Source organism: Neltuma alba, unplaced genomic scaffold (genome assembly GCF_004799145.2).
Source record: "Neltuma alba isolate B1F8T4 unplaced genomic scaffold, ASM479914v2 tig00002802_pilon, whole genome shotgun sequence".
Classification (NCBI taxonomy): Eukaryota; Viridiplantae; Streptophyta; class Magnoliopsida; order Fabales; family Fabaceae; genus Neltuma; species Neltuma alba.
Window position 1 is genome coordinate 53,259 of NW_021633019.1, and position 12,151 is coordinate 65,409.

General features: G+C 34.7%; 1 protein-coding gene and 1 pseudogene across 1 annotated transcript; one reads left to right on the plus strand and one right to left on the minus strand.

The window, feature by feature from the left end:
- Positions 1-3,385: 3,385 nt before the first annotated feature.
- LOC114737912 (transmembrane emp24 domain-containing protein p24beta2-like) lies at positions 3,386-6,121 on the minus strand. Its single transcript, XM_028925920.1, has 4 exons — positions 5,870-6,121; positions 4,680-4,866; positions 3,974-4,081; positions 3,386-3,571 (listed from the first exon to the last, which is right to left on the minus strand). The coding sequence occupies exons 1-4, from the start codon at positions 6,119-6,121 to the stop codon at positions 3,438-3,440; spliced, it is 681 nt and encodes a 226-aa protein (XP_028781753.1). The 3' UTR covers positions 3,386-3,437.
- A 3,378-nt stretch (positions 6,122-9,499) lies between these two features.
- Positions 9,500-11,742, plus strand: LOC114737923 (diphthine methyltransferase-like; annotated as a pseudogene).
- Positions 11,743-12,151: the final 409 nt, after the last annotated feature.

Genomic DNA, 12,151 nt, shown 5'->3' on the forward strand with positions numbered 1-12,151 from the left:
ATCCCTTGTTGTGGTTCATCATTCCCTTGAAGGGTTGAAAAAGCTTGTCAATGTGAATTTATGTGGGTGCACAAGTTTTGAAGGCCTTCCAAGAAAACTAGAAATGAACTCATTGGAAAAGTTACTCTTTAGGCAGTGTTCTAAAGTTTCAGAGCTTCCAAAGTTTGGGGAAGGGATGAAAACACTATCATGCCTTGATATAAGTTATACTGCTATAAGGAGACTTCCCAAGTCATTTAGATTTTTGATTGGTCTTAGATATCTGAAAATGAGAAGTTGTGAGCAACTTGTTTTTTGTCTGCTTGTCTTCCACAATTTGAAGAATCTCAAAATGGTTGACATTTCTGATTGCTCAAAACTTTCAAAGGGGTAAGAAAGATTGAATGAAACTGAGGCCTTCAAAGAACAAGGCATGGGTGAAAATTTTAGAAAAAACATGGCTCTCCTCAATGATCCATTAAGTAATCAAGTCTTCAACTTTAATCTATTGTCATTAACAAAGTTAGACTTAAGTGCTTGTGGCCTTAGTGATGGATCAATTCTTGAAGATTTTGGTGGTTTGTCATCATTAGTTGTATTAAATCTTGGAGCAAATGATTTTGTTATCCTACCTTATGATTGGTTTTGCAATTGTTTTCAACTACACTTTCTTTTTCTGAGTTCTTGCAAAAGGCTTAAATCACTACCCAAGCTTCCACCAAAGTTAATTTGATTAGATGCAATGGGTTGTGAATCAATGGAACCTTTATCACAAACAAAGTTATGGAATATGGTTTCATCACTTGATCATGAGGTATATTCTCCTAACTATGTTCTATCTACTAACTTATGGATCATTTTTTTTTTATCTTTACACAAATAACATGACTTTTTCCTTGTTTTAGTATTGTCATCGAGTTACATATGACAATACATTGCTCAAACACATTGAGGTACGTTTGCTTCTTTTTATGCATGTTTTTTCCCTATTCTAGTAGGTAGGTGTGTGTATATATAGTTCTTAATAGGTTAACTTTGTTGCAGGTAGCAGAATATCTCCCCCAGAGAGATTTTTTCACAATTCTTTGGGGATTAGAAATACCATCATGGTTCCCAAATAAAGATTATGTTCCTTCAGAACTTTATAGATCCAAATATGAATTAATAGTGGACATCCCTCAACATGTTCGTGCAAGTGAATGGTCCGGACTTTTTGTTTGCATCAAATTTCAAATTATGCCTTGTATATTTAATGGTTTTCATATTTCTTGGAGTAGTAAAGCCCCTGAAGATGATCAATATATTAGGAAAAAGTGGGGACATGAAATTAGTATAGTCCTTAAGGAGGGTCCTCACCTTTGCTTAATGGTGTTGCATTTGAACGAGAAAACATGTTGGCAACATCTCAGATGTCATAATAATTGCCTTCACATCAAATTTACCTTTCATTCTCCATGCAAAGAGATGCTTAAGATAGGAGGCTGTGGATGGCGTGTAATTTGTAAAGAAGACATAAAAGAATGGAGACACACTGATTATTTGAACAAATCAATTGAAGAAGAGATTGATGCTTCTAAGGTCTGTCTTCCTCACACCGCATTGGATAGAACAATAAAAGTATTTGAATGAAGAAAAGAAAGAGAAATAAGTTATGGTGACTCACGTGTTCTATTGTCCTATTTATGCTCTTTTACTTAGTTAATACATGAAAATATGCAGAACTGGTGAAGCCGTTTTATAGTTGTCTTTTCTGTAAATAGCTCTGTTTGTAAGATTTAATGCTTTTATTTCAAGTGACATTCATAGCTGAAAATAAAGTAGCTTCCATTGTTGGGAAATGGTCTAGCCTTTTGTTGATGATTTGAACTTTCTTTCCAAAGTTAAAGAATCTTAATCAGATGAGGTTGTTGAAGTTTATAATTTATAGTAACATCTAGTTTGCTTGAGGTGTAACTGGCTTACTGCCTTTCCAGCATTATATTATACCTAGGCACTGCTTCATTGAATAAATAGAATTAATCTATCAACTAAAAAAAAACACACAAATAGACACATGTTGTGCCAAGAAAAAAAAACATTAATTTTAAGCTTGGCATCATCATTAAGCGGCTTGTAAGGGTGTGGACAATAAGGGTAATGGGCTTATGGACTTCCATAAAGATATTGGGATACATTCGGTGACAGAAGCAAAATTGTTAGCCATTAGCATGGGACTTCATATCTATACCTGACTTAAATACTACAATATTGTGTTGTACACTGACTTGTTAGGTACCTTCACGCCTGTTTGGTACGAGCATTAGAGTATTAAGATTAGCAATGGCACTGGCATAGCTCATTTTAATATGTTGGGTATGAGGCACTAAACAATACTTGGGATTGTATAATATCACCCCCATGGTATTGGAAAATCATTCATGGGATTGAACATTATGTTTACCAAATTATCTCTATAATATTTCACAAACTCCTATTTTTCATTTATTATTAGGTTACAAAAATATGATACCTACTCCTAGTTTCATCCCTCTTTTGGCATTCTTCATATTAAGAATATGAAGGGAAGAAATGTAAAGAACAATGGATTAGGGATATTGGTATTAAATATAGCAATTAGGGGGCAAGGGCCTTGTTTCTGCTTGGGTCACTCTTTTATTCACTACCCCATAGTTGACAATTGTGGGCAAATCCACTATCTATTTTGATTTTATTTTTTAAACTGTAAGATGAATATTGAAATGGTTATTTTACTATTTTCAAACTGTATTTAAAACTTATTTTACAGTCAGATGCATTTTGAGCCTAGGAAATATAGCATCTGCGGATTTATAAGCTTCAATCTAGTTTTTATAAAGGAAGGTAGAATGTCAGACTACATCTAATTGTCATAGTTCTTTATAAGACTACCCACTTATATTTTACTAGCTAGTTAAGACACACACACACAATCTTCCATATATTTGTTTTTAAAACCATTGCATATAGATACTTTGTCTAAAAGATTAACAAAACAATGTTGAATTATAACAATATATATGAATTGTTGTACACTTTACTAGAAATCCCAACCAAGAAATGCTTTAAAACTAGCTATACTATAGCTACAGCTTTTCTTCCCTAACTAAAATATATCGTAAGTCATATTATTCTCAAATCAAGTACAGTGCAATTCATCTTTTTAGATTGCACAAAAAAAGAAAAATGCTTCTAGTACCATGAAAATTTCCAAAAAAAGAAAAAGAGGCAAAAAAACATTTTAAGTAATTGAATGACTACTTTTCTGTAGTGGAAGAACCCAAGTTTTTGATACATAAAGGGGTTTCTAAGTGCTTGTTTTGTGGTTTTGGGAGGTTCAATTCTGTCTCTCAACATATAATCATCATACAATTCACCCATCATCAGAGTATAAACATTAATAGATGCTTCTTGATTTGCACAATATGGTTCTTAATTAGAGTTTAAACCCTAGGAGGACCACCCTTCTGCTCAAAAAGGCGACGGAGGAGGAAGACTTGAAGGAAGCTGCCGCCTATTAATACTGCCGATTCAAAAATGGCTTTGTGCACCGCTCTGCTACTCAATGCATCGTTCACTGTCATTTCATGCAATTGTTAAACTTCTTATAATTTCATTCAGTACATACACATTCTTCGTTGATCCTTGACATAAAAATTCAACAGAGTTTTATATTAGCTCTCAAGAACCTAACTCAATTATCCTCCCTTATTCGGCTTTGAAACTGGTTATAAAATATGGGCGGAGTTTTCATGAATATTCAATACATAAAATCTACCAAACACAGTGCTGTTCATATGTAATATATAGCAGATTTCAGTTTGAGTTTAAAATCAAGCTGAAATGAAGAGATAATAATCCAAAAGTTCTTTATCCTATTTTATGACCATGTGCTGATCATAACTTGTAAATAGTATAAATGTATTGATGATTTCTTGATGATAAGATTTTCAAGTTATTGTGAGATGCATATGTGTACCTATTGCTTGGCGTTCAGTTTGAGCCTCAAGCCAATGTTGTTCAAACTGAATGTTGTAAAGTGCTTCCTCTAATTTTGATATTTGTTGCAACATAGGATTGAAATGCTCTGCATTACATGTAGAGATAACATATTAGACTTTTCATAAGACTTCCCACCAGTGAAAGAATAACCTTTTTTCAAGTGATCAAGTTTCATTAATTTGAAACGCTAGACAGTTTAATTACTCAGTTGTACAGCCATTGAAAAAACTTTATTAGTATTTAGATTTCATGCAATGTGTGGACTTTTAGTTTAATCTGTATGTCAAATTTGTCTTGGAAACATAAATTTTAGATGACTTAGATATTGGGATTTATTAAAAGTTAGAGCCAGTCTCATAATTCAAAAAGTACTTATAGAGATATTTATAAATTAATTACTAACAAAATTCTCATATTAGTGTGAGATTTAGTCATATGCTTTTGTAAGGTATAAGTTACATCCTTACTGATCAGATTAATTTTCATTAGCAATACTATGCTATAAGTGAAATGACACCAGCATGGCAGCCAGTAATGAATCAAAACGGAAGATAAAGATTTTTTTCCCCATCAAAATTAAATTGAAAACTCAGAAGCCACAATAAATCCAAATATGAATATGAAAAGTTAGACCTGAAATCTTTTTTTAAACTAATGAGAGGCAACGAATTAAATTATCTTACCGTCTTTTACAAGCTGATCATAGAGGGATAAGTGGCTGATATAGACATCAAAATCAATAGTTTCATGATAGGGAGACCTGTTGGTAAAACAGAAACGATGAAGGCCTTTACTAGTAGCCACAAACTCAAACTTTTCACTTGTCTTGTCCATGAGCTCGTAAACTTTTTCACCCGAAGGCCCCATAACCTAAGATCCATCAACAAAGGAATAATGCTTGTGAGTCAATGATTAAGTGTTCTTTGATTTGTTTTCTTTTCATTTTAACAAACAAGATTAAGTTTCCAAATCTATATTAGTACTACCTTTAGTTCTTAATATAAGAGCTAGTTGATTAATTTGAAAAGATTAAGAAAATAAATTAAGTTAATTACTTGCAATAAATAAATATTGTCTTTCCTAAAATATCCTTCCTAATTAAGTGTATTGGCTAGAACTACCATTATTAGAAGGATCACCTTAAAAAAAGCATAAATATGAGAAACAAGATGGATTGAGATTTTATATTTCGGACCAAAGTAAAAATCAAACGAAATTTTATATTAAAGACTGGAGGTAGTAATTATTTGGTCAGATATACTCCCTCCAGTCCAAAATTTAGGAGCTAAAATAACCACTAATTTATAAAGATTAAGAAAATCAATTAAATTAGTTATTTATAACAAATATATCACATTTAGTCATTTACATTGAAAACAATCCCCATTGATGAAACCCCTTTTTAGAATGCGCAATCAATGGAATTGTTTAGAAAATAATTATAAATTTATAAGATAAAGTGGATTGATTTTTTATATTTGGAACCAAAGAAAACTCCTTAACCAACTTCTACATTTAAGACAATTGATAATATTATTTATTATGAATTCCAATTCTATAATCACTTGAAGTTCTTCCCGGTCTCACTTGATATCTTTTGATGACTAAAAGCTATTGATTATACTTCCTACTAACATATCTATAACCCCCCCCCCCGGGTTTTTAAACATGCTGAAACCACCTTCGGAGAATGATTTGACATATATAATCACATCAAAACAATTCATAAAGCAGAAAATTAACATAAACTATACAGAATCTGCAACAAATTGTTTTAAATTCTAAATAATGCCCATATAAAAAAGCTTGGTTACATTGTGCATAAGATGTCTTTGAGAGTATACAAGAGAGCGGGATATAGTAGTATAGTTACCACAATGTCAACACCTTCAACAGTATATTGCCAAGATGCATCAACCTTAATGACAACAAAAGAAACATGAACTGTGTCCCTCTCGTACTGCACATTATGAGAGAAACACTCTTCCCTGTTTATCACAAATCTGATTCCTTCCACTGCTTGCAGACTCAACATGAAGCTGCTTATTAACAACAATATTGGTCCCACACCAATGCCCAAATTCCGCAAACCCACCTTCATTTCTACATCAAAAACACAAGCCATACCTATCAAAACCTGATACTACTTATAAGAGTTAATTAGGAACTAGATTTGATCATAAATATGTCAGTTCACCCTGTCTTTCAAATTTATAATTCATTCTCTAAAGTATCCTACTGATTACACATGTTAAAGTGGTTTTCATCAAAGGATAGTCACATTTGCAAAGAGCACTTTAGGAAAATTAACTTGTATTTGTTTCAGATAACTAAATTAAATAATTTTCTTAATATATCCAAATTAATTAAGTAGCTCTTATCTTAAGAAGTAGATATAGTAATTAATATGCAATTTCATAAGAAATTATCGTTCATTTTGAAGAAACAAAATTATAGTTTCCCAGAAGAAAGAATTGTGGATATATATATATATATGAGCGTGTACGTGCGTCTGCAAGCATGCAACAAAGACAAGGTATTTACCAAGAAGTTAAGGATAAACAATCCGCTTAGGGTACAAACTCATCAACATCAACACTACGAAAGCATGAAATTAAATTTGGGGCTTCAAATAATTTCATTTTTTATTTCAAAATTGATCTTTCTCGGCGAGTATGAACATGATATGCAATGCAAGAATCGAACAGAGAAAAATGTTACCTTTTTTCGCTTTTCTCTGGAAACCTGTCTCAGCTCCCAAATCAATCTGGATTAAACAGGAAGAACTTAGCGAGTGCGATGTGAAGATTCACAATTTTCGATAACTGTTATCACATCTCATCTGTTTTAAAATAGTTCGCCAATGGTTTTTTATTATGAAAATTTTAGAAGTGATTTTTAAATTTTTCATTGTTAATTTTCTCTTTTTTAAAAAATATGACAACTTAATACTATAATTTGAATTAAAATGTATTTTCAATAATCATGTACTTCTATTTGCAAGGTAGGTCCAGCCGCTGAATAAATGAACAGCAAAACAAAATGCAGCAGCTGTTTGGATCTCCATTTAAGAGAAAAACGTGCCTAGGAATTTGCAAAACGCATGTTTGAAGCTCATTTGGAGTTTTTGAGTTGTTCATGTAGGGTGTATTTGGAATAGTAGTGGCAGAAGTAACTTTTCTTTAATCTGACTTTTACAGAAGTCAGATTAAGTACAAGTAGCTCCTTTGAGATTATTACATGAATTCGTTTCAGTGACAGAAGTGAGATGCACAAAATGTGGATCCAAACATCATTTTTCAACCTACCTGTTACTTCTCCGGTTTGGATGCACGTTTGGGCCTCCAAACGTGATCTCAAACACGCCTGTAGATTTTTGTCTATCGAACTTTTTTTGAAAATTGGGTGCCGTAGAACACAGAAATTTACCGTGGTGAGCATTTAGATAGCTTATTTCCCATAAAAGAAAATTTAACGCTCATTCAAAATTTTTACGTACCATATTCACCCTTCTCTCTTTTCTTCGTCACTCTTCTCCGTTATGCTAGTTCTCCTAAGCATCTCCAAATTTTCCCTTCAGCATTGCCTCTTCTCCCTTTCTTTGATTGACTCGTTGGTCATTCCCTTTTATCCGGTTGAATAAGTGTTGTCTCCCCCTTTCTCTGGCTAATGTAGTGCACGTAGGGAGCAAATAGCAAGGTTGGCTTGAAATTATAGTGTTGTTCGATCTGGTCTGTTGTGTTATAACTTGCTTTGCTCTGATGCTTCGCTAGTTCTTCCTAGCTTGCCCTGCAATCTCAAAGAAAGGTAACCCAAGCTCACCTCGAAAATCACTTTTTTGTTTAAACTTAGAACAATGACTTATAAATTGTGTTTGTGACTCAATTCAAGAGCAAATTAAATTGTACAAAGCTTATGATCCAATTAGTTATATAATATTATTTAGTTAAAAAAATTTCAATTTAAATGAATTCTAATCTAATCAAAGATCAAATTGTACAAAGTTTTGTATTTTTAAAATTTTCTTAATAGCAAATATTTTTATTTTATAATTTTAATTTTAATCATGTTCTAACATCGCATAAAACATGTAATATAAAACAATATTACTATTCAATAAATTTATTTCCTTGTCAAGTTGATTTTTTATAAACTCTTATTGAAATATAATACTAAATTAACATGAACTAAAAGTTATTTTTGATGCCATTAATCCAAACACATCGTCCAATGCTTCAAACCAGAGGCATATGGATCATCTGCCTCTACGCAGGCGAATCCGGCGACGGAAGGTTGGTCTCTCTAGTTGCTGTCATCTCTCTCTTCACGTTATCGCCGTTTTCCCCTCCTATATCTTGGTCTTCTCTCTATCTACGGTTTGTCTTCTCTGCTCTTTGTTCTTCAGTCTCGTCTTCGCTCTTCTGATATGTAATTCGAATGGTGTTCTAGCTCTAATTTGCACTATGATTTGTTGCGCTTACCAGATAGAAGAGAAAATTGGTAAACAAGTCCGTCCGATGAGGCGTTGAGACTGAAATAGGGTGAGAGAAAATTTTCGCGCCAAAGCTCCCTGAAAACTGAAATTGTCATAGAATGCCCAAGGAAAATGCAGGGTGAGTAGGTTTAGGAAATAGGAATGAATAGTGAGGATTAATTATCCAAGGATGTGGTGATGATGTGCTTCAAACGTACGCCACATCAGCACGAAACAAGGGATCCAGATCCGATCCACTCTCTTTCCGGATCCGGATCATATCGGGCCTTCTCCCCCTGAGTCGCTTCTTGTGCCTTTTTTTCTTCTACTGTCCCGCCATTCCTCTTCTGCAGACAGTGATTACCTCTCATGCCTACACTTCTTGCAGCTTAGCTTCTCTCTCTCTATCTCTCTACTGCTTGTGAGTTTTCACTGGGGATGTTTCAGAACTTTCCCTCTTTGCATCAAAATCCGGAAACCCGTTTCCCTATAGAGCTACTTTAAGCTCTCATACAAGCTACCTTTGTGGTTCGTCTAAGTTCAGCTTGTTGGCCGCCAGTTGCCTACGAGTCTTTGAGGGTCTTATTCAGCTATTCTAATTCAGTTTGGATTTTTTTGCACGTAGTTTTTGAATGAATGACGATCTCCGTTATCATTTCCGCACTTGAATTTCTTTAAGTGTACCCGTGATCCAATATTCCAATTTGATGAGTGATTATTGGATAAAAGTATGTAGTTGAAACTTGTCTTCATCTGATTCCGTAAATAATCTGAAAAATCTTTGTATTTGTGTTGTTTTCAAACCATTTCTTTTACTCCTGTGAAACATGATACTTGTGGCTGACAATGATTAAATTCGAAATGTACATAGCATGCTGATATGTGTAAGGTGAGAATATTGGTGTGTGGGTGTGGAACTGTATATAGTTTTCCAACGAAGTTAATTAGCTTATGATAATATGAGAGGAGATTTCTTGTCCTATGGTGCTCAGGTTGATTTATCAATAATTAACTCGGAAAGAGGTGGAATTGGTGCCTTTGCATACTCACACATTGTTCTTGTTATTTTCTTGCTTATTTCATCGATGTTTTCTGCTGAATTGAGTGTCTTATGCATTTCTTTCAAGCTTGTTTGGTGGCTATTGGATAACATTCCCTAATATTACTTCTTCTTCTTCTTCTCTGTCTTGTGGCATGAAGTTGCTTTAAAACTTGGTTGGCACTCGCATCAGTATGGATGTAGCACATTGCTATTTAGATGGCAATGCTGATGCTGTGGAGTTCTGTCCACACAACTCATACCACCATGTTTTAGCAGCCTCTACATATACACTGAAAGAAGGCGATCAACCAAGTCGATGTGGAAGCATTTCACTCTTTAATGTTGATGCTGAGTTAAGCTCCCTCGACTTGGTTTATTGTGTGGAGACTTCTGGGATATTTGACATAAAGTGGAATCCGCCAGGAGTGCATGCTAATTATTTTCTGGGGCAAGCGGATGCTGATGGGTACTTGAGAATTCAAAAGCTGGAGGGTTGCTGTAGTGATGCTAAAGGTATGCATTAAATCTTTATTTTGTTGTCATTTCCACCATGCTGTTTGGGTGCCTTTTCTGTTGGGGGAAAACAAGAATGTGAAATAAATTACTTTTCTTGATTGAAGAATACAATATTGTCGAGTTCATAACTTTTCAACTTATAACCATTTTAGAAGTACAAAAATTTCAAGCTTGATATGCATGGGTACGGATAGTCTGCACAAGTAGTCTCAAAAGCTTCCTTGAGAAGTTTGATTCCTATTCTTGCTTTTTCCAGGAATTTCAAATGCTTCTATTTTATTATTTGACCAATTCTATGGGAACGTTTCACAATGGTATTAATATTTCATTGCCGCTTCTATCTATTGTTTGGCTTACAAGTCCACAGTTACCTGCTTTTGTTTCTCTAGCTGCACTTTTTTTTCAGGGTGGCAGGTTGTCTTGTTGAACAATTTTGGGAGGAATAGATAGTTTTGTGAAAATGTAATATAATATCACCAAATAACTTTCAGATAAATGATATCATTATGACAACTTGCTGTACATGTATACAACTATGCTCAATACCATGGCCCATGGGTTCTGTTGCTAACAAAATTAGCATAAATCACTAATCAGTCTAGCATAACTTTTCTAGCTTAACTAGTTAAATGATATCCTTTGTTAGTTAAAACTATTAGTGTAATCCTCTGCATTTTGTAGTCTCTTGTATGTGTGGCGCACACATATATGTTAAGTTGCGGCATCTAAGATTGGTTGAAAACCTCGCAGTTTTGTTGACGTACTGAACTTCAATAGGATACTTGGCTGAGGCATTTTTTTTCTTGGTAATATTATTTTCTATTGGCTCTGTGGCAGGGGCTTCTCAAAAGAAGTGACCAGTGAAAAAATCAGCAATTCAATGTGCCTGTACCTGGACTGGAACCCTTCAGCTACATTAATCACAGTGGGGCTTTCTGATGGCTCTGTATCTATTGTTTCCCTCTCAGAATCCGGGCTGGAAATACAAGAGAACTGGAAGGCTCATGATTTTGAACTATGGACAACCTCCTTCGACACTCACCAACCAAATCTGGTATACACTGGCTCCGATGACTGTAAGTTCAGCGGTTGGGATTTACGTGATAGCCCTTCTAGAATGGTGTTTCAGAACTCCAAAGTCCATAAGATGGGTGTCTGTTGCATTGCAAAGAGTCCCCATGACCCACATAGCTTATTAACCGGCAGCTATGATGAGTCCTTGAGGGTATGGACCTAAGATCCATTTCAAGGCCAATTAATGAGACTTCACTTTGTTTAGGTGGGGGAGTTTGGAGGGTGAAGCATCACCCCTTCATCTCTGACCTGGTTTTGGCTGCCTGTATGCACAATGGGTTTGCAATTACTTCCATCAAAGGAGGGGAAGCTCAAGTTTTGGAAACTTACAAGAAGCATGATTCCCTTGCATATGGAGCAGATTGGCAGAGAGGAGAAGCAAGCCACAGTGGCGGGAAGAAGAAACCTCTTGTGGCTACGTGCTCATTCTATGACAAACATGTCCGGTTATGGATGCCCAAAAGTGAGTTTGTGTTGTAAGTTAGGCCTAAAGATAAGCCTAGTTTTCCATTAATGGAATACTTGCATCTTCATTGATATTAATTGTGCCAAATGTCCTTTTTTGTTTTCCTCATGGGGCATAATCTTTTTGTCCAGGTCAATGATAAGCTGATTTTTCCCTTTCAAACATGACTGAGTTATGTGAATGCCTCGTCTCCATTGTTTGCATATTTTAAGCTTTGTTTTTGTTTTTATAAATTGATCATTGTCTCTAATGGGTCCATTGTTCCAACTTCCCATGGATAGGCCATAGCAGTTGTCGTCTTAGGCTCCTAGCAGTAAAATGAGTCTCTTGTATACCTACAGAGACTCCATGTATCCCTCTGATTCTATTGTGATGTGGTCATCTAAGCAACTGAGCCTGCCATGTTAATTATTAAGGGGATCTCGTTTGAAAACTATAGTTGGTAAAAAAATGATCTCGTTTGGCTGGTAAGAGAAAAAGAAAGGGATCTCGTTTAATAAACAAATTTTACCCTCCCAACTTTGATATGAGCACGGCAATTGGATAAGCGGTTTTCAAAAAGGAAAAAAAAAGAAGTTGAATA

Excerpts from the sequence above, each read along its gene's own strand:
- LOC114737912 (XM_028925920.1), bottom strand. The coding sequence starts at position 6,121 with ATGGCTTGTGTTTTTGATGTAGAAATGAAGGTGGGTTTGCGGAATTTG. Across the intron at positions 4,867-5,869 it reads TTGAAGGTGTTGACATTGTG|GTTATGGGGCCTTCGGGTGA; the intron begins GTAACTATACTA and ends GATGGATCTTAG. Across the intron at positions 3,572-3,973 it reads AACTGAACGCCAAGCAATAG|TGAACGATGCATTGAGTAGC; the intron begins GTACACATATGC and ends ATGAAATGACAG.